Raw genomic sequence first — 24582 nt, 5'->3', positions numbered from 1 at the left:
CTCAACTGTTCCTGGGCTCAGATCAGAAGAGACCCAGATGTGTCTGTAGGCCTGAAATAAAACAAATGACTTTTATAGGAAAAGCCTTATTTTTATCTGTCAGAAGAATAGACTCCGAGCACAAAGGGCTGCTTACCGGAAAAGATGAAAACGGTTTGCTGCCAATTTTCTCTGGTGGAAAAAAGGGCTTTGGCGACTAATGAATAATGAACCTCAGTTAACAATGTCTGGAAAGACCTACTCTTGGCTCCCTGAACAGAATATGATGGATAGAAATTAGGAAATTAAAACTGATTTTTGTTTCTCCAAATTTAACTGTTTACACTTGAGGAAAAAATAATGGAATAATAATGCTTCTCTTGAGCAATTTTTTCCCCAAAAAATAGTTCCTAGTGCTTTCAAAATACCCTGCAGCCAACAGGCCAAGCTTGGTCTTGGCTAACTGGCTGGTGGGGCCCCAAGGCGTGCACCGATTGCATAATCAGCCCCCTGCACTGTGGGCATCGGGCCAGCAGCAGGGATGGGCTATACCCCCTCCTTACCCCTGGGGCCCAACGGCTGCAGTCACCTGCCCATTAGGGTCTCCTGAGGCCCTCAATCGCCCTCTTGGTGGTCTTTTCAAGGATTCAGTAAGCCTCTACAAGGGGGGAGGGAGGCCTTGTCTGGAGCTGCCCCACAAGCCTCCCTTTCTTTCCTGACAAGGGTCCCCAGAATGCCTGGAGACAACGAGGCTGTGGAGGCAAACTGGCCCATGGGCCTGGAAAGCAGAGGGTGTTCCAGAGGGAGCAGGGGTAAGGAGTCCACTACAGGGGTTGTGACGGGCTGGGCTCAGTCCTCAAGATGACTAGGGTGACTGGCCAGCTGGTAGGGCCTCATCACCCCCTCTAAATGAAACCCAGATGCAGGAGAACACGAGAGGTGCAGTGCTGGCCTCATCCCCCAGATCCAGCTTCAGGACTCCCACCACTCTTCAGGGACCCATCACTGCACATGATGACCTACTACCCTCCAGAGCAGGAGCTACACCCAACATCCAGCCGAGGGCCCCGTGCTCAGGTAGCATCTAACTGTACCCCTCGGTCCTGTGGAAGCAGCCACTGGAGAAGGACCCCAGGGGGCAGTGTGGCAATTGACCCCTGGGCTGCGGTCAACCAACAGGTAAAGGAGGAGGGGCCAGTGAGTGTTACTGGGACCTTCTCCAGCCTGCCCTGTCCAAGCACCACTGGGAACTGAGAAGCCCTATCCCCCGTCTCACTGGGGAAGGCAGGCTCAGCCACAGCCTACAGGCAGGCTGCTCGGTGTCCACACTGACCTCAGGGTAGCCCCCCACGTCATGCACGTCAATGCCCAAGAAGTGGCCTAGCCCGTGAGGCATGAACACAGCTCCCAGGTGGGCCTGGACCATGGTATCCACGTTGCCGCTGAGGATGCCAATGTGAGTCAGCTCCTCCAGGTGGATGCGATCAGCCAGGCGGTGCATGTCAGGCCACCAGACACCTGTGGCTCAAAGGGAGGCTGCAGTGAGTGGAGAGTGCCAGAGTGGAGTCTGGCAGCCCGGCCAGGGCTCCCCGGGCAAAGGTCAGGGAAGCAGGGAGCCAGAGGGGAGGACAAAGATGAGGCATCCTGCACACCTGGGCCATGGGTACTCAAAGTCCTGCTCCTCAGTGACGCCCCTGTCCCCCATGTCCTACTCTGCAGGCCATGCTGTGTCCACCCCTGACCAGCACATGCTTCTGCAGCCACAGGAGCCCAGTAAGATCCCTTGGCAGCAACAGGAGAAACGCATGTGTCCCCCCAGTAGCAGAAATGCTATGGCCTAAGTGAGCCCAGCCCAAGGATCAGGCCTCAAGGCTGCCTCTGAAATCCAGGCCTGGGTTTTGCTGCTACGGGGCAAAAGGGAAGCCTGGGGCAGGGGGCGGGGGCAACTCGCACACCCAGGAACGTGGCTGAGTCACCCTTAGAGCCGGTGTGGGGAGCAAAACGTTCCTGGATGATGGTGTAGCCTGTATAGCCACCCGGGCTAGTGGGCAGGAGTTGTCTGTGTGTGACCTGCAAGGCATCCCAGGTGTCTGAGCTTAGGCTGTTAATCTAACTCATCTTTGCCTCGTATTTCTGGGGTTAAGGCTACACTGGAGAGCTCCCAAGCACAGAGTTCCTGGGGCCACAAAGGCTTGGTGGGACTGAGAGGCCTGAACCCAGAGCCAGCCCCAACCTTGCCTGACACCCGCCCCTCTCACCCCATGACGCCTGTGGGGCTGCTTCAGCCATCACCCGGCATGCCCCTGCCCTGCCCACAGGGCTCTGTGGGAACCCCATCTTCAACCTCTCTCAACGGAGCTCCACACCCACCTCTGGACCAGCCTGAGCACCCAACAAGGACCTTAGGCCAGTGATGCTTCCTGCCCCCATCCCATGGTGGACACTGGGCCTGGCTGATGGGTAGGGGTCCACTTCATTGCAGTGCTCTGGGCCAGTACCCGTGGCACCCTTCCTGGACAAGCTCAGCCCCACATGGAGCAGCAGCCCTGGCTCCCCAGGGTCCTGCTCCCCCAACCACATCCTGCTTTGGCTCAGAGCTAGGGACTGCCCTCCTCATCCCCCTTCATTGATGCCCACTGCTTCCAGAGGGGTCACTGGGGATTCCACACAGTGAGAGGTCTTGGTTGACTCTGACTTGGGTGAGGCCTGGGTCACAAGGGTCTGGGCTCAGAGCCCTGCACCTCCACAGTGGACAGAGGGCAGATGGCCGGCTTGATGGTGAACAAGAGTCATAGCCTACCATAGGAGACACTTGATAGGTACTAGATCCCGCATTGGGACCCCAACTCTGCCAGAGACAGAGACTCAGAACCCACAGCTGCAGGTCTGATTCCACATCCTGGATCTCCAGGATCCAGGCTTTGGGCAGGTGGGTGGAGCTGCAACCTGGCCAATACACAGGGCAGTGCACCACCCTTGGGAGAGGTAGAGGGGCAGATGCTCAGATCTGTCCACAGAGAGACCTTGCTTCCCATTAGAGTCCAGGGATCAGAGTTTATACTGTCATCTTGTGCCCCACCCTGAGAGGGGCTGAGGCTGGAGTTTGGCTATGACCAACAAAGCACTGGGAGAGATCGGGGGCAGGCCTGGCAAGCCTCTGGCTGCTGGCGGCCCATGTCCAGAGCAGTCCTGGGGCACTTGGCATCTTTGGCTGGCCTGGTCTGTGCCCCTAAGGTGGAGCCAGGTAGGGGCCTTTCCCTGATGGTATGGCACCCCTGGAACCGAGGGCCGGATGACTGGCATCTGGCCCTGCTGCTCCCCTGCTGTGTGACTGGGCTAAGCTCCATCTCTGTGAGCCTGGTAACTAGAAAACAGTGCATGTTGGCCCTAGAAAGCTGGCTCCACTGTCCCTGGCATCGACCAAGGGGCAGCACCCCCTACACAGCAGCATCGGCCATTGTTCTGGTTCCCTAGTGCCGCTCTGACAAGAATATACCACAAACGGGATGGCCTTAACAAACAGGAGTTCATTCTTACAATTTGGAGGCTTTAAGTCCAAGTTCAAAGTGTCAGGCTCTAGGGGCTGGGTGAAAGCCCCTCAACCTTGGGGTCCAGCTCTGCCTCCTGCTCCCGGCCCACTGGAGCTAGAGGCGTTTCTTCACTCAGACAGCTGCTGGCTGCTGAGGCTGAGGAGACCCAAGGTTGTCAAGTAAAAAGGCACAGTCCCGATGGTACCAAACCACACGGCAGGCCATTAACTTAAGTCCATTGTAAGTCCCAAGGTGGCAGAGCATCACAGGCTGCTGAGCAATGACACGGTTACATGCAGGGTCCAAGTGTGCCACAGGCTAGAGACCATTCCCAAAGGCTTCTCCTTATATACAGGAAGCAGACTACATTCCCAAAGGCAGCTACCCAGCTGCTTGTGGCAGATCCCACCATGGAGTTGATTGCCAGTCTCCTCATGGGGATTAACTACACCAGCTGCCCAGCCACTCAACCAGGCCCAGCCAAGTTGACACACAAACCGAACTATCACAGCCATTATTTATCCATCACTGTGACAAGCCAGACCTGGGTTCAACAATTACGTTTACTAAGTTCCTGAGTGCAACCCAAGTCGTCTGCTAGCCTCTGGTTCTGGGGTTCCCACCCCAGGAAGCCCCACCCCCCAACTACACCTCTCCTTCCCTTTGCATCCTTCAGTTGCCAGCCCACTTTCTGTCTCAGAAACATACAGGTGTCATGTCAAACTCAATGCTGTTACTGATGCCCAGCCATCCCCTCCCTGGCCTTGGTCTGCACTCCTCATCCTGTGGGTCTTAGCATAAAAGTGGTTACCTCCTCAGAGAAACTTTCTCTAGTCACTCTGTCTCCACTGTCCTGATTATTTTCCTCTTATCAAGAGAACTCTGGTGGCGTAGTGTCTAAGGCATTTGATTACTAACCAGAAGGCTGGCGGTTCAAACCCACCAGCCGCTCCTCGGAAGGAAGACTGGGCAATCTACTTCTATAGAGATACAGCCTCGGAAACCCAAGGAGGGGTCACTATGAGTCAGACTCCACAGTGGTGAGTTTGGTTTTGGTTTGTTATCACTTTGTAATCTCTCATTGGCTCCTACACAGGCTTGGTTACTTGCTTCTCTGTCCACCCACAGAATGGAGGTTTCCTGAGGGCAGGCCACTGTGCCCCGCCCCGGGCAACTCTGCCACCCACAGTAAAGCTTGGGCAGGGTTGAATGCTCGCTTCCTGAAGCTCTGTACTACCCTCAGAGGCCTGGCTTCTCACCAAGCCTCCCAAGAGCTCTGCAGACTCAGCTCCATAATCAGCCCTGGCTGAGGATGGGCCTCCAGTGCGGCAGCTGACCTCCAGCCCCGGGTCTTCTTGCATTTTCTCTCAGGCGCATTTTCCCGTTGTCAGAAGGCAGCCCCAGGAAACAGAGCCTGACTTCGAACCTGGCTAACTGCAGCAGTGGGGCTTGAGTCTTGGCAGGCACAGGCCGAGGGTGGGAGTCAGGTATAAATCATGTTTGGTGGCGGCAGCTCGGCTCCTCTCCTGTCCTCACGGCCCCTTGCCGAGGCCGGCCCGGCGCCTGCCCGGATGTGCAGGCCCCAGTGGCGCCTCGAGTCTTCCTCGCTTGTGCACCCTCGGGGAAGGCCTTGCACACAACTCTCTTGGCTGTGAGTGGGGTGTTTCTGCCTGTGTGTGGTTAGGGATGTGACAGTGATTAAACCTCTAGCAACTTGGCTCCAGCATCTGGCCTGGATGGTGGTTACGACATGCACAGCCGGTGGAGGTGGGGGCCCTGATATGTGTCAGTGTGTGAAGTGTGTCCTTGGGCTAGGTTGGTGGAGAGTAGGCACAAACGTGAGGGCTGTCAGCCCAGGCCCAGTGCACAGTGGATGTGGTTCTGACCCTTGGGGCCCCTTCCATTTCGGCAGCCTGCAGGTACCCCAGAGCCGACACGGCCAAGCGGGAAGGCCTCACTGTTGTTCTCCAAGTCTGCTTCTACTGGGACACCACATCGGGATGGACACTGCAGGGGGCCTGGATGTCATCCTCCCAGCCCTCCCTCCCACCTCCAGCAAGCACTGAACATTGTCCTGGCTTTCCCAAAACAGCTCTTGAACCTGCCCCCTCCTTGCTGGGCCTCCACCTCTCCTGGACCCCTGCCCAGCTTCCTTTGGGTCCCTGCCATGCCTCATCCCCTCTTGCATATGGCTGGTCGCCAGGGCCATTTCTTCAGACCATGGGTCAGACTAAGCTGCTCCCCACTGAGGAAAGCCCTCTCTTGGCCTCAGCTGCCTGGAGCACTAAATTGGGGCTCCTCAAGCTGGCCTCTTTCTCCACCCTCATCTCTCTCCACTCCTGGGCCTACAGCAGCAAGACCAAGGCCTGCAGCCCCCAATGCTTATGCTTTCCACCTGCGGTCCCTTGAGCTGGAAGCATCCCCTCCAAACCCCTTCCTTCCTGAGACTAACTCCCATTCCTCTTTGTGGGTCTCTATGTTGAGATGCTTTCTCCAGGAAGCCCTCCCTGACTTTCCTCTGCGCTTCCAGAGTCCTCTACTACAGTACTGAATACGAGCATGGTCTGGCCTCAGAGCTCTGGAAGAGTGGGGCCTGTGCCCAGCTCCAGACCTGGTGATTGGTGGGTGCTTAGTGAACACTTGCTATGGCATGAGTGATGGCTCCCAGCCTCTCTTGTGACTCTCCTTTGCAGCCAGTACTATGACCCCATGGGCCCATGTATCCTCTATTCCACTCCTCTGTGTACTCAGGCCTGAGCAGCAGTACCAGGCCCCAGGTCACTGTGCCCATCCCAAACCCCCAGCACCCTCTCTTGATGGGCCTGGAGCTGGGCCAGCCCCTCAGAGCCTCAATAGCATCCATCACAGTCTAGAGGCCCCCTGCCCAAAGCATGACAGCCTGGGGGCTCTGGGGCCCTGAGACCAGCAGGAAAGGCAGTGGAGGGCCCTATGTGCATCCCCTTCCAGACAAAGAGCTCACTTCATCTGCTCAGACAACGGTCTTTGGATGAGTACGTGAGGCCCTGGGGGTACAAGTGGGAAAGTTCAGGGCCAGGATCCAGGGCCTGGTTTTGAGGGTTGCTGAGAGTGGCCTGGCAGGCTAGGTTGGCTCAAGGCTGAGGGCCTCCACCCTGCACTGGGAGGAGGGGTAGACCCCTGTCTGCTGCCACAAACCTGTGGGCACCCACTCACCCTGCAGAAGGGGAGGGGAGGCTGTCCATTTAAACTGTAGACACGTATTATTCTGTGTTGAGAAAAGCGGGGCTCCTTGTGCAGTCTTTGCTCACTGGGTTCCTCCCTGACCCTCATCTAAGCCTGGAGAGAGCCCCAAGGGGGTGAACAGAGGCCAGACCTCACCCACTGTCCAACAGGCAGCAGGAGGGGCAGACACAGGGCCCACACCTACTGACCAACCCACTCCTGGCTCCTGCCACAGAGGACGTCCATGGTTGGGAGGATGAGTGGTCCCTGCCACCTTGGTCCACTGCATTCTGCCCCCATCAATAAAGACAGTCCAGCTACTTCAGTTCTGGCCCCTGCCTCTGCCTAGGTGGGAGGCAAAGCCAACAAAGGCATCCCCTAACCACCTGTCCACGGTAATCAGTGCCTGCTCCTGTACAGCCTGGCCACCTGCTCTGACAGTGCCCTTCTGCCCTCAGACCCAAAAAGAGAACTGGAGTACCACTCTGAGGCCACGGTAAACCCTTCCTTCTGACTTTCCACTGGCAGCCCCCACCAAGGGGCTGGGACCCAAGACAGCTAGGGAAGAGGGAAAAGTGCAAATAACGACACAGGCACCATTCACATAGCCTGTGACACACAGCTGCTTTCCCAGACTGTGACGTGAGTGTCACCATGTGGGGCCATGCGGGGCTCAGGGCAGCTTCTTGGGAGAGCATAGGTGGGGCAGGAGTAGTTAAGGGCAGGGCCCTGGGCCAGGGTGGGCAGGTGTGCAAGGAGGAGGGAGCCGAGACGGCAAGTAGCCTGGGTGTTTATAGGCAGGAAGTATGGGGACTTCAGTGCAGGGGTCACACTGGGCTTTGTGGGGTTGGGAGGGCCTGAGAGTGCTCAGGACAGGAAGCTGTTTCAGGGTTCACATGTCCAGCTAGCCCCACCCCTTCCCAGCAGCAGTACCTCTACCTGCCCCACCCTCCTCCCTCAGGATGGCGTGAGCCCCTGAGCACCTCTCAGGAGTCTGGGAGACAGGAGGTCCGTTCAGGCTGGGCCAATGCTGTGCCACAGAAGCCAAGGAGGACTTAGATTCTACCAGCTATGGCCCAGAATGTGGGTTAGGGATTTCTTGGTGGCACCGTGACCAGGCCCCTTCCCTGGGTGGCTGCATGGGTGGCACTATCCTTGTTGTTGCAGTAATGAGCCTGCCCCAGCCACCTTCGTGCGACTTATAATAGCCAGTGTTTCCTTGGCCCTGCCTTTACTGTGTATCTAGGACCATGAGGACAGCTCACCTACTGGCCACAGGCTTAGGACCCAGGTCTGTATTCCTCAATCCCCAGTGCCAGATGTGCAGAGGTCATGTAAACTAGTGTTACTAACCTCTGCCTCGCCTCTGGGCTTCTTGGTGTGACTTCCTCATTATATTTATTTGCTCTCGCTAGAAGTTTACAAGAAGCAGTCCCACAGTCTCAGTGGGGTGTTTGTCTTGGCCTAGGAGCTGCACCCACAAACCAGGGGCATTTCCGCTAGGAAAAGCCATGAGGCTGGTCTGGCCACAGCCTATTTGCAGCTAGGAGGAGGAGACTGCCCCCATTGTCCCAAGCGGTTCTGTGGGCACAGGAGCCTGATCCACCACAGGTGTGCTGTGTGTCACACAAATGGAATCAGTTCCTGCCTTGAGGACTATCAGTGTGTCACAACCTCAATGGACAGATGGTAGAGGTGAGGAGATTATTGCTGGGGGCTCTGCTCTAGCCCTGCTCCCCCAGCTCAGGTTCGGCTGTGCCCTGCTCTGTGATGGGAGTGGGATAGTAGGCATAGGGCCAGAGAGGGCCCACCCCACGTTATCTGCAGAGACCTGCTCAGCTGACCCTAGCCTGGCTGCTCTGCTACTCCAGCCAGGCCTGAGGCCTTGGCCAGGCAACCCCACAGAACTGAGGTGCCCAGGTGAGTGCCAGGACCTAGGCACTCCCTGGGAAGAAGAGCCCCAGGCCCTTCCTTGTGAGACGTGTTACATCAGGGACTTGCTCATGGGCTTGGCCACTTTCTGTGCAGAACTGAAATGGCTGAATTGGGCCACTGAGCCGGCCAGGAAACCAGCAAACATTCCTGTGGGTGGGTGGGCAGCTGGGGCTAGGCCAGGCCTTGGCCATCCCCAGTCTCAGCAGTAGGTGAGGGGTAAGTGGCACCAGGGGCCAGATGCCTGAAGCTCTGTGGTGGGCCAAGAGCTCTCAGGGAGGAACTGCCCTTCTGAGTCCCTGCAGGCCAAACTGGCTGAAAATGTAGCTTCCTACCCCTCCATACCCTGAATGACCTGGGCCCCAACCTCACCCTACCTTCCTCCTCCTTGAGGCCTGGCCCCTCCTGCCCTGTCTCCAGGGTTGTAGACAATCCTCACTTCCTCTTTTCCTCTTGGCCGGTGACAGCCTCAGGCCCAAGCAGGCTCACTCCATGCTCCTGATTGGCCATGACCACACCTATCACTGCTGTGCTGCTTGGCACCATGTGTAGGTGTAAAGGGGAGAGTGGGCTCAGGGTGAGCTTTGCCTCCCCCAATCCCTACAGGCAGCTCTGCTTCTGACCTGTTCTCCACTCAGTGAAGGGAGGACACATCAGCTCCTTCCAGGGCTTTAGACCTCCTTGACACCTACATCCCACAGTTGCCTATGGATGTTTGTAGATATTACTTAAGGAGGCATAGTTTGCTTAACCTACACAATGACACTGCCCACACTGGCAGAGCTGCAGATTTAGGTAGGCAGGGAGTGTGGTGAAACCAGCCCCGTGGGCACCATGTGGCAGAGAGATCTGGCCATCTCGCAGAGCTTTTCAGCAGCTTCTCCACAGGAGGCTGTCCTTACAGACACTAGAAGAATATACCACATAGTACTTGAACTAGCACAAAACTTTTACTACATCTAAAATACATACAACTGAAATCATTAATACTGTTCTATGCAACTATAAAACACCAATACAAGACACCAAAAGACCTATATAAAGGGAAGAAATACATACCATGCTCATGGATAGAAGATTTAACATCATGGAAACATCAATACTACCTAAAGTGATCTATATTTAATGCAATATACATATAATGCAATCAGATCACATAAAATGCATCCCAATCCAGATTCCATCCTCATTCTTTAAACAGCTGGGAAAACTAACTAATCACCAACTTTATATGGAAAGGAAAGAGACCCCAGACAAGTAAAGCACTACTAAAGAAGACAACAAAGTAGGAGGCCTCACACTTCCTGATCTCAAAACCTACTACATAGCCATGGTAGTCAAAACAACCTGATACTGGTAAAATAAGACACATAGATCAATGGAACAGAATTGAGAACCCAGAAGTAAATCCATCCACCTATGGACAGCTGGGAGCTCTGGTAGCATAGTGCCTAAGGCACTTGACTGCTAACCAGAAGGCTGGCGGTTCAAACGCACCAGTCACTCCTCAGAAGGAAGGTTGGGAAATCTACTTCCGTAGTGATACCGCCTCAGAAACCCAAGGAGGGGTCACTGTGAGTCAGATCCGACTCGATGGCACATAACAACAACAACAACATGGACAGTTGATCTTTGAAAAAAGGTGAAGCTCAATTGGGGAAGAGATAGCTTCTTTAACAAATAGTGCTGGTAAAATTAGGTATCTATTTGCAGAAAAATGAAACAGGACTCATATCTCACACCATCTATAAAAATGAACTCAAAATGGATAAACACCTAAATGTAAAACCTAAAACTATAAAGATCATCAAAGAAAAAATAGGGACAAACTAAGGGGCCCTAATACATGGCATAAAGACACTATCCAACATAAGTAAAAATGCACAGACACCAGATGACAAAATAGATGACTGGAACTTCTTAAAAATCAGACATCAAAAGTTTTCACCAAGAAAGTAAAAAAAGAACCCAAAGATTGGGAAAAAAATTTTAGCAATGACTTATCAGACAAAGGGCTAATTTCTAAAATTTACAGAAAACGTAGACACCTCAACAACAAAAAGACAATCCAATTAAAAATGGGCAGAGGATATGAACAAACACTTTATCAAAGAAGACATTCTGGCAGCCAACAAATACATGAAGAAAGGCTTGTGATCATTAGCCATTAGAAATGCATATCAAAATGAAAATGGGGTATCATCTCACCCCAGCACTAATAGCAAAGTTCAAAAAACAGAAAACAACAAATGCTGGAGAGGGTGTTGAGAGACTGTTGGTGGGACTGTAAAATGGTGCAACCACTGTGGCAAATGGTATGGCACTTCCTTAAAAAGTTGGAAATAGAAATACCATATGATCCAGCAATCCCACTACTAGGTATACATCCCAGAGAAATAAGAGCTGTGACATGAACAGATACATGCATGTCCATACATACTGCAGCACTATTCATAACAGCAAATGAGACAGAAACAACCTAAATGCCCATCAATGGATGAATGGATAAACAAACTATGGTACCCACACATTATGGAATACTACACAACAATAAAGAACAGTGATGAACTGTGAAATATCTCATAACATGGATGAACCTAGAGAACATTATGTTGAGTGTAATTAGTGAGTCACAAAAGGACAAATACTGTATGAGAGCACTATTGTAAAAAGTCAAGAAAAGATTTACACAGAAAAAGAAATATTCTTTGATGGTTATCAGGTGTGGAAGAGGAATGGCAGGTAAACCACTAAGTAGAAGGTAGATACATATTAACTGGGTGAAGGAGAAGGCAATGCACAATAAGGGAGACATCTGTTTTACAGATAACTTCTTAAATTAAAAACTGAAATTTATGTATTTATTTTTTTTTTGTTGTTATGTGCCGTCGAGTCGGACTCGACTCATAGAGACCCCTCCTTGGGTTGCCAAGGCAGTATTACTACAGAAGTAGATTGCCCCATCTTCCTTCTGAGGAGTGGCTGGTGGTTTGAACCGCCAGCCTTCTGGTTAGCAGTCAAGTGCCTTAGGCACATTTTAGGTTGCTTCAAAATGACTCTGGCACAGAATACCAAGTATCCCATAGTTTCTGGCAAATAATAGATGCCTAATGAATATTTCTGAATGAGAAAGAAAAAAAAGGTTAAAAAAATAAACTGAACAAAAACTCTCATGCCTGGTACAAGAAAGAATAAGGAGAGGTCCCTCAGAGTCAGGCTTTACTGACTCTGGACTTAACAGGCAAGGGTGGCACGAATGGTTTGTGCTCAACTGCTAACCTAAAGGTTGGTGGTTCGAACCCACCCGAGGAAGCAAAGCCTAGTGATTTGCTTTCGTAAAGATTATAGTCAAGAAAACCCTATGGAGCAGCTTACTCTGTAACTCCCCTTGAGATCAATGTTTTGTTTTTTTTCCCTTTGAGTGGTGCAGATGCACCCCTGGTGATGCACATGGTTAACCCACTGTGCCGCTAACTGAAAGACTGGTGCTTTGAGTCTATCCAGAGGCACCTTGGAAGAAAGTCCTGGCAATCCACTTCTGAAAAATAAGCCACTGAAAATTGTATGTGCCCAGTTCTATTCTGACACACGGGGGTTGCCACGAGTCAGAACTGACTTGATGGCAACTTTTTTTTTTTTTAGTGAGGCATTCACACGGCTTAGAAATCACACAGGGACATAGTTGTTCACTATGTCCCTTCACCTCCACCTGCCCACAGGCTCCCCCAGCCCTTCTCACTTCCTGTACCTCCTTTACAGAAAGGAAACAGGAATCCAAGTTCTCCCTCTCCCTCTCTGCTACACAGAAGCTGGCAAACTGGCCACCCTGCCGTACACTATTCTGTCTTCGCACAACAACCTGACCTAGAGATTTTCCATATAAATACTTAAAGGAGGTGGCTGTTTCTTTTTAACCAACACAATTCAGCACAAGATACTGATTTATTCTATAACTGCTAAGCCAGGCAAATTCAACAAGTGTGGTCATCTCAAAACCGGAAAAAAAAAACCAAAAAAAACCAAAACAACCCAAACTCAAACTCACTGCCATCAAGTCAATTCCGACTCACAGCGACTCTCTTTGGGTGCCTGAGGCAGTAAATCTTTATGGAAGTAGATTGCCTAATCTTCCTTCCGTGGCGTGGCTGGTGGACTTAAACTACTGACCTTCTGGTTAGCAGTCAAATGCCTTAGGCACTGTGCCACCTGAGCTCCTCAGCAGAAGCTTATTTGCTTTTAGGTTTTCCTTCCTCATTTTCCCTTTGGGGGCATCCCGGAGCTCCCTGCCCCAAGACTCATTTATTCATGGAGCTCTGTTTCGGCTGGACATGTGAAGTTGGGTGGGGCAAGAGGCCTGGTGCCCACCTGGCACTGTTCATGGCTCCTTAGCCTCTGGAGGATGTTTGTAGGGCTGGACAAGAGGCCACCAGAAAGGCTGTCTGGCAAGTTGCCTTCCTTGGAAAAGGTCGTTGCTGAGGACCCCTCAAAAGTAGCAGTTGGTCCAGCACTGGGCTGCTGAAAGCATCACTACAACTGGCCATAGACCACAGGGGCTGCTGAGCCAAATGCTGAGCTGAGACCATATCCCGAGGCACTTATAGCTCTAGGCTCAGGACTGGTGGGTTTTTTGGTGTATGTGTGTTTTGTAAAGGCTCCATTGAGGGATGGGAGTCTGACAGTCTGAGTCATTCCCCAACACTGAACACACTTGCCAAATGCAGCCATCACCACCTCTCCATTGGCACTTACAAGTGGGTGCTGGCCTTGGCCAGGCACTGCATGAGGACTGGTTCATTTAATCCCCAACAATGCTGATGGCCAGGACCTTTCCTAGTCCCGTTGTGGGAATAAGGAGATGAAGGGCCTGACCAAGGGCACGTGGGCAGCAAAGGACTGAGCTGTGACTGGCCAAGCCTGTACTATGGAGGACAAAGCCGTGCTCCAGGGCCCTTCTATGCTGTCTGCCCACAGGGCCCCCACGTAGCTTGTGGAAGACATGTGAGAGGCTGCCTCCAGTCTAGGGGCCTTCCTGCTTTTCCTGAAGCCTGATAGCTAGGGGGGAGGGGCGGCTGAAGGATGCAAGGGGATTGGGCTACAGTCTGAGCTTGGCCAACACCAGATGCTCTCTGCCTTTGACCCTTATGGAGTGTTTGTTCCCGGAGTGAAGGAAGTGGCTGGAGCATACTTGTCCATGGCTGCACCTGGCTAGATGGAAATGGTCCTGAGCTCTCTCCCACCAGGCCCACAGACCCCTAAAGCTCGGCACTGCCTCAGCTCTGGTTCCATCCCAGACCTGGCTTTCTCATCTTCCTACCAATTTATGATGGTACCAAGTGACCTAAATTGGCTAGGGTTCTGTTGCTCACAACCAAAGAGGCTGAACTAATATGAACACGAGTGCCTCACTGTGGGATGGCTATGACTTGAGCAGTTGGGATGCTTGCTGAGTCACTGGCCAGGAAGGTGTAGGAGGCAGGGAAAGACCCATCTGGATTCCAGGATGGGGCCTGGCAACAGCCTAACAGACCAATGGTCACCAGGTTACAGCCAATGGTCACCAGGAGCCATGCGACCTGGCAGTTTGTGGGGTTTGTAGTAGCCCACAGAAACCTGCTCAGGACCTAAGGAATTCATGGACTTCAGGACTACTACTGAAAGCCCTGGAGGGCTTAAAGCAGGAACATGACAAGCTCACATCCCCAAATGCTCCCCTTGAGGCAAAGGTGAAAACTCAGGGACCACTGTGGGAAAAGTCTTACTGTTACAGGGCAGGAGGAGTCAAAAACCAGACTTGGGTTTGAGCCTGCAGTTACTGAAATACCACATGTGCTGAATCCATCCTATCTGGGCCATGAAGGGACACTCAGAGGCTCCCCAGAAAGAAGCAAGGCTATGTGGAACAAAATCCAAAAACTCAATAATGACTAGAATTACCGGTCAGATGAAATCTGGTGAGACTCCCAATACTATGGCCCTGGAATACATGTGGCGCCTGGAATAAAACTCACCCCCAGGGGCGGGCTCTCAGCCCAATAGTTAACAAGATGTACATGCACACCACTCAACCCAGGATGATGCACCCACATACTCTAAGGGAATACATCCCTTAGAGCAATAGACCATGGGATACCACAGGACCAACATTCAAACTGAGGAAATGCAGGACAAACAGGAGTGCATAAATATGAGGGGCACAGGGGGAAGGTTGCAGGGTAGGGAGGGGAGGAGACTGGGTTAGGGCTGGACATGGCGAATGGGGAATGAAACTAAATGTACATTGTTACGTTGAATGTAAGACAAACTCTTAAAATAAAAATTAAAAAAAAAGTAAAAAAGAACGAAAGAAGCAAGGCCAACTATGGGGACAGCGGGAGGCCCTGAGCCTCCCAGAAGTGTCACCAGTAAGTTGGCCTTGCCGGGTGGGTGGATGGGGGGCAGCCAGGTCCCCTCAAGAACATGTCCTCCACCTACCCTGTATTCAGTTGGATGAGGCCCACAGCCAAGGGGCAGAATGGTGGGCCTGGTGGACTGCCTGTGCCCTGAAGGCTCCAGGGTGGGAGTGGAAGGAGGAATGGACAGCAGGGGGACACATTAGGTGGCTGCTGGGAGAGAGGCTCAGCCTCTTTCTAGACCAATGCCACCATCATAGCAGTAACAGGGACTACTCTGGAGCAGTCACCCATGCCAAGCAGTACTGAGTCCTTTACAGGGTTCAACTCCCATCTTCACTAGCTGCTGGGAGGGGCTCTGCTTCCCCATGACTGCCACTCAGGGGAGGCAGTTCTCTCCATCACAGAGCCAGTGAGCAGCTGGGCAGGGCTGGAAACTGTTTCAACATCAACCAGAGGCCAGTGTCCAGAGTGGCTGAGCACTCCCTGGAGTGGACCCGATTCAGGGTACGGCAGAGGACACACTGACGTCCCAGTGGCCAGTACAGACGGGATACGCAGGTGGAGGAAGTCCAATGGGACGTGGGGAGACCTGGGACGGAGTCCCACGGATCCCAGTTCTGTCCCTGCTTTGTGGCTAGCCTCCTTTCCTAGGAGAGATCCTGGGGAGAGCAGGACATTCCAGGACCTGACCCCATCTAATTCCTTTTGGCCAAGTATAAAGGTAGAAGAGGGGTAGAGTCAGGCCACAGAATGCAGGTGCCTTGCCACCTACTCCCTGGTCTCCCACGGCGGTGGGCCTCTGCGCAGCCCCCCCCTCACCTGGCTTCATGGCGCTCATGACAGCACGGCAGCTCCGTAGCACCGCCTCATAGATGGCCTTCTGGTCTGCAGTGAACTTGCCGTTGGCAGGGAAGGAGCAGGTGATGTCAGACGCGAAGCAGTAATACTCACCACCCATGTCGAAGAGGCTGCAGGGAGAGGAGAGAGTGATGGGGGGCCCCTTGGGGTGAGCACTGCTAATACCTCCCTCCCCCACACTACCTCAGGGACCCCACCTTGGTCTTGGGGTCCCAGGGAGGGGTTCCCAGGGCTGGGACCAGTATAGGCAGCAGTTTGGGACCCTCTTATCTTGACACTCCCCAAAAAGTCTGAGCAGCAAATAAACTCAAACCCATCCTGAGACCGCTATCCCCAGACAAAAAAGGGGTGTGGGGCTCAGTCTCAGCAGGGAAGGCTGAGGGGAGCAGGGCTTACACGCCACAGATAACCCGTTCTCCATGGCCTCAGCTGACCTTAACTGGTCAGGCCTTGGGACAAGTGGGGATTCACTTGTAGCACCAGGCCCCCATCCACCTCCAGATAGGAGACAGACCCTCCTAGGGCTGCTTGGCATCTAGTCTAGCCTGGATATGGCCCTTGAGGAAAAGCGCCCTTGAGGGAGAGGAGGAGGGAGTTGGACAGTGGCCTTGAGATGGACCCACCTGCCCGACAAACAATGTGTTTCAAGTTTTTCACAGGTTTGAGTGTCTAGGTGAACACCCAGCAGATAGCCAGTGCCTCTTGCTCTGCACTAGCTCTGAGGTCCCTTTAGCTGGAGGGGAGTGTCCAACACTGTGCCTTGCTCCACCAGAGTGGGAAAGACTTGCTTTGGCAGGAGCCAAAGAAAGGGCAAGGAGGAAGCCAGAGGACAGACTTGAAGCAAGGCTGTCCCAGGACATGGCCAGCAGCCATGGATGGTCCTGCAGAGCATGGATGAAAGGTGTGAGGGTGTCAGTGTGTGTGTGAGAGAGTGTGTATGGGGGGATGACATGGGAGGCTGGGAGCCTTAAACCAGCAGAGGTACGCAGGTGGATGGACAGATGGGCTGGTCTGCTGAGTCAGGAGGATGGGCCCGGCCAAGCCTGCCCCCCTGCATACCACATGATAGGGGCCCCTGATACGAAGGAGGGGCCCCATCCCACACCCTTGCTGCCTGCTGCCTGGGCCTAGGGCCCCTCTCTGGTCAAGGGCAGATAAGAACACTACCATGCTCACCCTCTCAGGTAAATGGGACAGAGAGGGGCTACAAGGTTCAGACCCGGCTCCAGGACTTCCACGGGTACCGTCTGTCTACCAAGTGGACAAGATGGGGCACAGATGAGAGGAGCTGAGATGGGTGGGCTGAATGTTGCATCCCCTGCCCTGTCCCCCTCAGCTCCACAGGAGGAGACTGCCTGACAGCCGGGCACAGAGTGGAGGCTGCCCCTGTCAGGGCTCATCCGGCTGGGGTCATGGCCAAGTCATGTGACTAAACAGTGACAAAACAGGCTGAGGGACATCGGTCCAGCCCTGGGCCTGACACTGTGCCACCTCTTCTGGACTTGGTGACCACAGAGCCAGGAGGAGTGGAGGAGGTGGGAGTTGTCCCCTGTAGACTCGTTGGAGCTCAGCCACGCTCATTGGCTCTATCCTTAACGTCTCCCTGTGCTCTGTCTGTGGCTTCCCATGGGGGTCAGTCTGCAGTCACACAAATCCGGGCAAATCTGAACCCAGAGCCAGAGCCTTGTGCTCATTGACAAGGGCCTCTCACCCAAATCCAGACTCTACTGGTAAACACCTACTCACAAAACAGAAGTGACTAGTATGCCTGCCTTTCGGTGCTCCAATCCCGTGGGACAGTGCAGAAGTGGGGGCCCAGGTGTGGAATGACCCCTCAGAAACAGATTTTTAAAGGAAAAATTTGAATGTTCAGGATCCCTGGATGCTTTGCTGGAATCCAAAGTTCCTAGCCAGGTGTTTTTTAATCTCCCGTCTTTTCTGATTGCAAAACACCATGAAAAGTGTCAAGAGAGCAAAAAGCACTAGATAACACCTCAGGTGATCTCTCGGTGGGGGCGGGGGTAGCTCCCACATGCACAACTGGGGCACTTCAGTGCTGGGTCAAAGTCAGACACAGGGGAACCCTGCCTGGGGCAGGCCAAGGGGGAGACGTGGGCCTCACTTGAGGGTGATCCACCCAAGCCTGGTGTGCAAACTGGGGATGAGGAAACAGAGAGTGGCCCTGAGAAGACACACCCAGGTGTCTGCCCTCCAGACGCAATAGGCTGTTTGGGCCAACAGCTGCCTGGAGGTTAATGCTACCCACACTCCCCACAGAGCTGCCCTGAAGGGTGGGGCACATTTAACCCCTAAAACTAAAAGGGAAACTGAGGCTCTGAACAACTCAGAGCCAGCCATTGCTCTCCTGTCCTGACTCGGCCCTCAGCCTTTAGGGCCTCAATTTTTCCACCTTTATAATGGGGACAGTAAAGGCAGGTGTGGAGTGGAGCTGCAGAGGCCACGGCCCAGTTTCCCCCAGGAAAGTTTCACCCAGGAAAGCTGTGTGTTTTCGTTTGGGATCCATGGAGTCAACAAAGGAGAATGGTTTGTGGTTTGTTGATTTAGAACATCCAGGAATAGCCTGGGTAGACAGGACAGAGCTAGGGCGTGGCGGACGGAGATTCCTGGGGGCCGCCACATCAGCGGGCAGCCTGCAGCAGCACCCTAGGCAGGCAGAAAGTCCTAGTGGAGTGTACTTTTCTAAAAGAAAAACAGAAATTGAACTCTTTAAAAAAACCAGGAAGCCCGGGTGAGCACCCACAAGAGCTTGTCAAGTGCTACAAGCATCTAGAGCATATTTTTACTGTTTCACTCAACTGAGTTCTCCAGACCACCTCCAAAAGCCCAGAAAGAGGGTGGGATGGTGAGGCCTCAATCAGCCTGCCTTTATATTTCAGACTCTGCAAGACTTTGACGACAGTTTTTGGTTTAGAATCCCCAGCTTTCTGGAGAAGGAAGTGTACAGCCGGCTGGCCAGCGGCCCAATGACACTCGGGCACTGGGCAACAGTCTATTTTCGCGCTCTCAGTTCCCTATCTTTTTCTGCCCTTTTTTTTTCTCAAGTCCCTCTCAGAGTTTCTATATGTATCAGTTAATTCAGATGCAAGCCATTCTGGAATCCAAGGAGGAAAGCCACTGCTTTTATAAATCATCTCCCTCCAACTCCTTGGTGTCCACTTCACCCGTCCTCCGAATGCAAACTGACAATAATGGAGAGTTCTGTCATACTTTGGCTCGACCCAGAACACAGGATCCCTCCTTTGTGGCTGCCTGGGGACACCCACCAGGGACATTACCATCTTTGGCCGAGTGAATCTGTATGATAATCTAAGACATCTGGGGAGATATTACACATCTCCAAGTAATATGCTGGCTTCTAGTTCCTCGCATGTGTTCATCTGATTCTCTTTCTGGCTGGGATGACAGGTTCTGTCTTCTGTTGGCTCTTCCAGGGCAGCTTTGGGCCTGGGCTACCTGCCACCATTGGCCCACCCAGCCCCTCCTCAGGCCGCCTCAACTCCCTCAACCCCACTGCAGGGACCAGCCAGCCCATGAGCAGAAGGCCTGTGAGAGATACTCTGGCCAGTGGTAGCAGCCTTGGGAACAGATTCAGGGAAATGCTGCAATGTTTCTAGAAGGGCCACTTCTTACTCAGTTTGTGGTGCTCTTCTGTCTCCTGAGTATGTGGATGGCTCTTAGCTACTTCTCACCAAAGACTGGCATATCACATACGCGGGCATGTGCATGCACAGCCAGCCATTGCTGGGGAGCAGTCTTGACCCTAATGCTCTCTGCATCCCAGGACAGGCTGGGGGATTTCCGAACAGCAGGAAACTCTAGCTTCCCTTCAGGCCTCACTTTGAGATAGACAGGAAGGACCACAGGCCACCTTTCTGTTTATCTGCCGTAATGGCAGCCCCTCCAGACAAGGTGGCCAGCTTTGGTATCCCTGGCATAGGCCAGCCACCTGCTCTGCCAGGCCTCTGCTGAATGCCAAGCTCCCAGCACGTCCAGCAGGGGCAGAGGCACATCACTCGGAGCAGTCAAGGCTCCCTCAATGCCACAGGTTCACCCAGTCAGTAGACCTCTGCCCAGTGCCTTCCTCCTCCACCAGCTCATGGGGGTAGCTGCTCCCATGGGGCCAGAGGAAGATATCCAGTCCACTGTGGCAGCAGCTTCTGGGTTCCCAGGTCCAGAGAGGGTAACCCCGGGTGCCCTCTGTGACAAGAGCAGCCATGTGCTGTGGGCCTGCTGTGTGTCTGGAGAGACTCGTCATCACTATTGTACAATGTGACAGGAAGTGGAGCATCGGCATGGGGCCAAGTCCCCAGGAAGAGCACTAGATGGTACCTTGCCGAGTATGTGGGTAGAACCCCCACGGCCTGACCCGAAGGGTTTGCTGCTGCAACAGCACAAAGTGGAGCTGGGCTGGGCATCAGGGCAGCAACCTCCAATAAGGGAAGGAGTGAGTCGGTGTCATGTGCACAGCGCATGCTTCCTTTCACTTTTCTGGTAACCAGTGTCCCATGATGTCTGCTGGCACGCAGGCTGTCTGGCTAGTGTTTTTCAAACTGTGGGTCATGAAATCAACTGAGTACAGGGCAACTAAGAAGCACTAACAAAGAGAACAGACAGAAAACATGGCAAGAGTATCTGGGCATAGCTCTGTGTATGAATATTGGGCTGGAACATAAAAGGGTATTCTCATCTGGAATGGAAGGTTGAAGGCCAAGGCCAGTGGTCTAGACAGATGGCTGACCAGGACCTGTGACCTCCTGAGTCTCTGGCCCTGAGGACTGGACATGTCCCTAAGGCTATGAAATCCATGGGATGGGGCTGGCTGGTGAATATCAAATCCCCAGGGAAACAGCAATATGGGGGACATGGGACTGGTCCTAGCAGCAGGGGGTGGGATATGGGGGTGCACTCTACTCTGTAGCCCACTAAGCCATTGGTGGAGGCCCTGGTGGGAGTCCTCTTGCACCAGCCTCTCTGCTGACTGCCACTTCCTGCCTGGTCTTGGGTGCAGATGACAGAATTAGCCTGACTATCCAACCAGGAGTAGGAAGAATTGTCCCTTCCAACCTGCAGGGCCCAAGGGTGAGCAGTGGTACCCCAAAAGACTCCAGGGGTGAGGAGGTGGGTGTCTGGATAGAAAATTCCTTATGGCTCAGTGGCTTTGGGCAGAGAAGGTGAGGAGAGGTGGGTTTCCTAAGCTGTTTCAATTCATGTTCGACTCATATCAAATCTGAGTTAACAGGGAACTAACTTGAGAGTAGAAGATACAGAAAGGTGTGTCTGATAATGGCACTGATAGCAGAAAAAGAGTAGCTACGTGGCCTACCTTGGCCATAACCCCTCACAGGCCTCAGTGTTGTCAGCTGTAGGAAGAAAGTGTGGGGTGGAATTCAGACTCTCTCAGCTGTGCTGAGGAACGACACTGATGCTACCTGGCTCCGGGATGTGGCACTGGCAGCGGGAGGGGCCCATATGTGCCAGCAACAGTTCAGGGTGTCTTCATGAAATTGGTAGCACTTATTTGTCTGGAGCAAAAAAAAGAAGTCAGGCTTAGGTGAGCAAGAACTCTATCTTGTCCTGGTCAGCTGGACAAGCGTACTTAAGTTGGGGCTTCCTGCTGACCACCATCAGGGCAAGGAGACTGATGGGACCTAGTTCCAAAACAGGAAAAGAGAGGCAGCAGATGACACTGGCTAGCTGCTGAGTGTGGTGCTAGGACAGGCCTTTCTTCCCTTGCTGGGCTGGTCACTCACCTCTTGTGCCCCAGGGGCATGGCCAGGGACAAGGCTGCTGTGGTTCACCTTTAGACCACAAAAGGCAACTACCCAGCAGGGACAAGGGCTGGCCCACATGTCCTGGGACAACACTGCCCTCTTCTGGCAGTGATGGAAGGTCCAGCTCATAGCTCACCAGGCACATCTTGCCTGTAGTTGGGCAACCTAGCCCTCGGTCATCCTTAAACTCATGCTGAAGAAGGTTCTGAGAAGTCACATAGCATCCTTACCAGTTACCCCCAAACATAGTAAGGGAGGAAGACGTAAGTGAGGAGGGGTGTCCCAGCTGCTCTCCCAATCAGCTGCTTTTCCCAGCTGTTTTCCTCATCTTAGGCCCCTCTGCATTTTTAGCCCTGTGGGGTGAGACTGCTCATGGGCCCAGGGGAGGCAGAGAGTTCAGCAAGACAGGTCTGACCTGGGACTCCAGCATAAGAGCCTGTCCAAGTCAGGGCACAGTTTCCCAGTGGATTTAAATATGGATGATTGCACCCCCTGGTGGCCCACGGGCAGCTCACCAGTTCTCAGTGCTTCCATCTGCCTTGCATGATCCAGTTTCCAGAGCTCAGGCCCTCAGGGGACAGAGAGTGATCTGGGGCGGGGTGATAAGTGGCTCCCACATATTTGTGCACACTCATCTACTTGGGGCTGAATCTGGTGGGGAAGGGCCTCTGGGGCCTCTCACTCAGGAAGGACTCAATTAACCTCAGGCATTGTCCTTTGCATGAGCATGTTAAGAGCATTAACTTATAAGGGCACCACAATTTTGGAACCCTGTTCTAGAAGGTCTGCTTGCCTGCCTTAAAAACTAAACCAAAAAGAAACTACTGGATCCTGCAGGATCATAACTTGGTGATGGGGTTCATGGTGACCCAGGGACACAGCAGGAAATTGTCATGCACCACGGTCCCAGGTCCTATGAGAGGCCTTGTGGCTCTGAACCAAGTCCAGAGAGGAAGGGCCCAGGGATTTAAAAACACAACAATGGTCCCTGTTTTACCCTTGGATCCACAGCAAGAAACTGGCAGGATCTAGCCAAGAGAAACAGGAAGCAACCCAAAGGGCCACCCGTTAGTGTGAGGAGTGGTCCTCAAAATGCTCTTCTCAGTTCTCAGAAGGCAAGTGTGACCTGTCGTAAGAACCAGTATGCCCAACTCACAGGCCTTGCTGGCAATGACAGCAGCCATGGGCCAGGTCACGGGGAAGCTCTTGGTATTGTATGGGCAGAGGAGGGAGGCAGGCCTGCTCAACTTCAAGCCCCACCTTGGCACACTCATAGAGGGTTCTTTGGGACTGAAAACAGAATAGGAAGGCCACACAACTCCAGACTGTCCATGAATAAACCAGGCCTGGTTCACGCTCTGCCTGTGGCTCTGACCTACAGCCCAGAGACAACATCTGTCTGCTGGATGGGCCAGGAGCACACTAAGAAGGGGTCTCGGGGGCCAGGAGTACAGGTAAGAGAGGGCCTGGCCTGCCCCACTCTGGGTATGAGGGCCTTTGTTGCAGCTCACACTGTGTCCAGCTCCACACTCAGCAATGCACTCATCATCACTGAATCCTTCCCAGGGTGAGGTGCTGGCTATTAGAGCCCCCACTGACTGCCAAAGAAACTGAGGCTCACAGAGGTGGCTACGCCACTAGGGTAGTGGAGGGGGCAGAGACCCTCTGTGCTCATCATGAGACTTCCTGTGTGTGGATACGTGTGGTGCCTAAGTCTGAGATTGTGGGGAGAGGGATGACTCCCATCCCCCAAACAGCCCCATTACCAAATGTTAAAATGTCTTTGGGACACTTTTATCCAAGGTCAAAGGAGAGAGGCCCAGAGTGTACCCCTACAACAGATATCTCAGAACATATATACTGCTCTGGGTGGCACTTGGATTTAGGAAAAAATTTGCATGATGCTCCTATTTTGGTTCCATACCTTTTGATGAAGTAGTGTGGCTTTTATGCTGGGATAACAGAGTGATTTATTGTTTACCAAACGCAGCAGGCGCTCGGCAGATCAATTTCAATAAAACAATGGATTATAAGTGCCGCCAGCAATCTGGCAGCAACAGTAATCAACAAAACATGTTGTACTAAATGCTGCATAATAAATTGACTGTAATAAACTCATAATTATTCTGCTGGCTACATTTCAAAGTTAGTACTAGAAAAATAAAAATAAAATCAACAATTTGGATTGGCGTTAACATTGCGGGCTTCCTGCAATCATTCTAGTTTCTGTAGCTGTAACCAGGAGACAGGTGCTTACACTGCCCAGGACAGCTCAGGCTGCAACATCCATGCTATGTGAGGGTCTGTTTGTAGGGCCCTCTCTCCTGCCCCCATCAAGGGCCACCTTAGGGATACAGCTGGGATCTTATCTCTGATGAGGTGGGGGCCCTCTCTGGGGCAGATAAAGAGGAATGTGGAGAAGCAGCCCCTTCCTCCGGGTGTGCTAAGCTCACAGAGGAGAAAATCTCATGGGTACGAGGCTCTGGTCCAGGGGGTCTTTGGCCGACTAGAGCTACTACCAGGGCAGCTGAGAACTGTAGTGTGGCTGGGCCTCTGCCTCTGCCCTCCCCTCCCCACCCAGATTGGGTCACAGGGTCAAAGAGGTTTCAGGGGTGAGAGTCCCTAAAATTACCAACTGGTCTCCTTTAGGGGCCACCAGTGGCCACAGTCCGGAGACCAGCAGCCCCCACGCTTTCTTTCCTTTGTGGGGTGCAGGCTCTTAGCCCTGGTCTCCAGCTGAGCCAAATCTGAAGTACCACTCCCTCTCTGATGAACGGGGTAGCCCCACACTCTGGTTCTATAGCTCCACACCTGGGCATGGTACCCTCCTTGTGTCTCAGTTACCTGGCCTGTAAACTGAGGGTGAGTTACCTACCTCATGGGGTCAGGGTGAGGATT

General features: G+C 53.0%; 1 protein-coding gene across 1 annotated transcript in view; it reads right to left on the bottom strand.

Moving 5' to 3' along the window:
- Positions 1 to 24582, bottom strand: part of PEPD (peptidase D) — a 210743-nt gene that overhangs the window by 2893 nt on the left and 183268 nt on the right. Inside the window, exons 12-13 of the mRNA XM_007957826.2 lie at positions 15854 to 16002; positions 1313 to 1497 (exon numbers count right to left, since the gene is read on the bottom strand). Of these exons, the coding sequence (XP_007956017.1) occupies positions 1313 to 1497; positions 15854 to 16002 (334 nt within the window). The remainder of the gene's footprint in view (positions 1 to 1312; positions 1498 to 15853; positions 16003 to 24582) is intronic.

Source organism: Orycteropus afer, unplaced genomic scaffold (genome assembly GCF_000298275.1).
Source record: "Orycteropus afer afer isolate SDZICR_OR568_19922 unplaced genomic scaffold, OryAfe1.0 scaffold00803, whole genome shotgun sequence".
Lineage (NCBI taxonomy): Eukaryota > Metazoa > Chordata > Mammalia > Tubulidentata > Orycteropodidae > Orycteropus > Orycteropus afer.
This window is presented reverse-complemented; position numbering and strand designations above follow the sequence as displayed.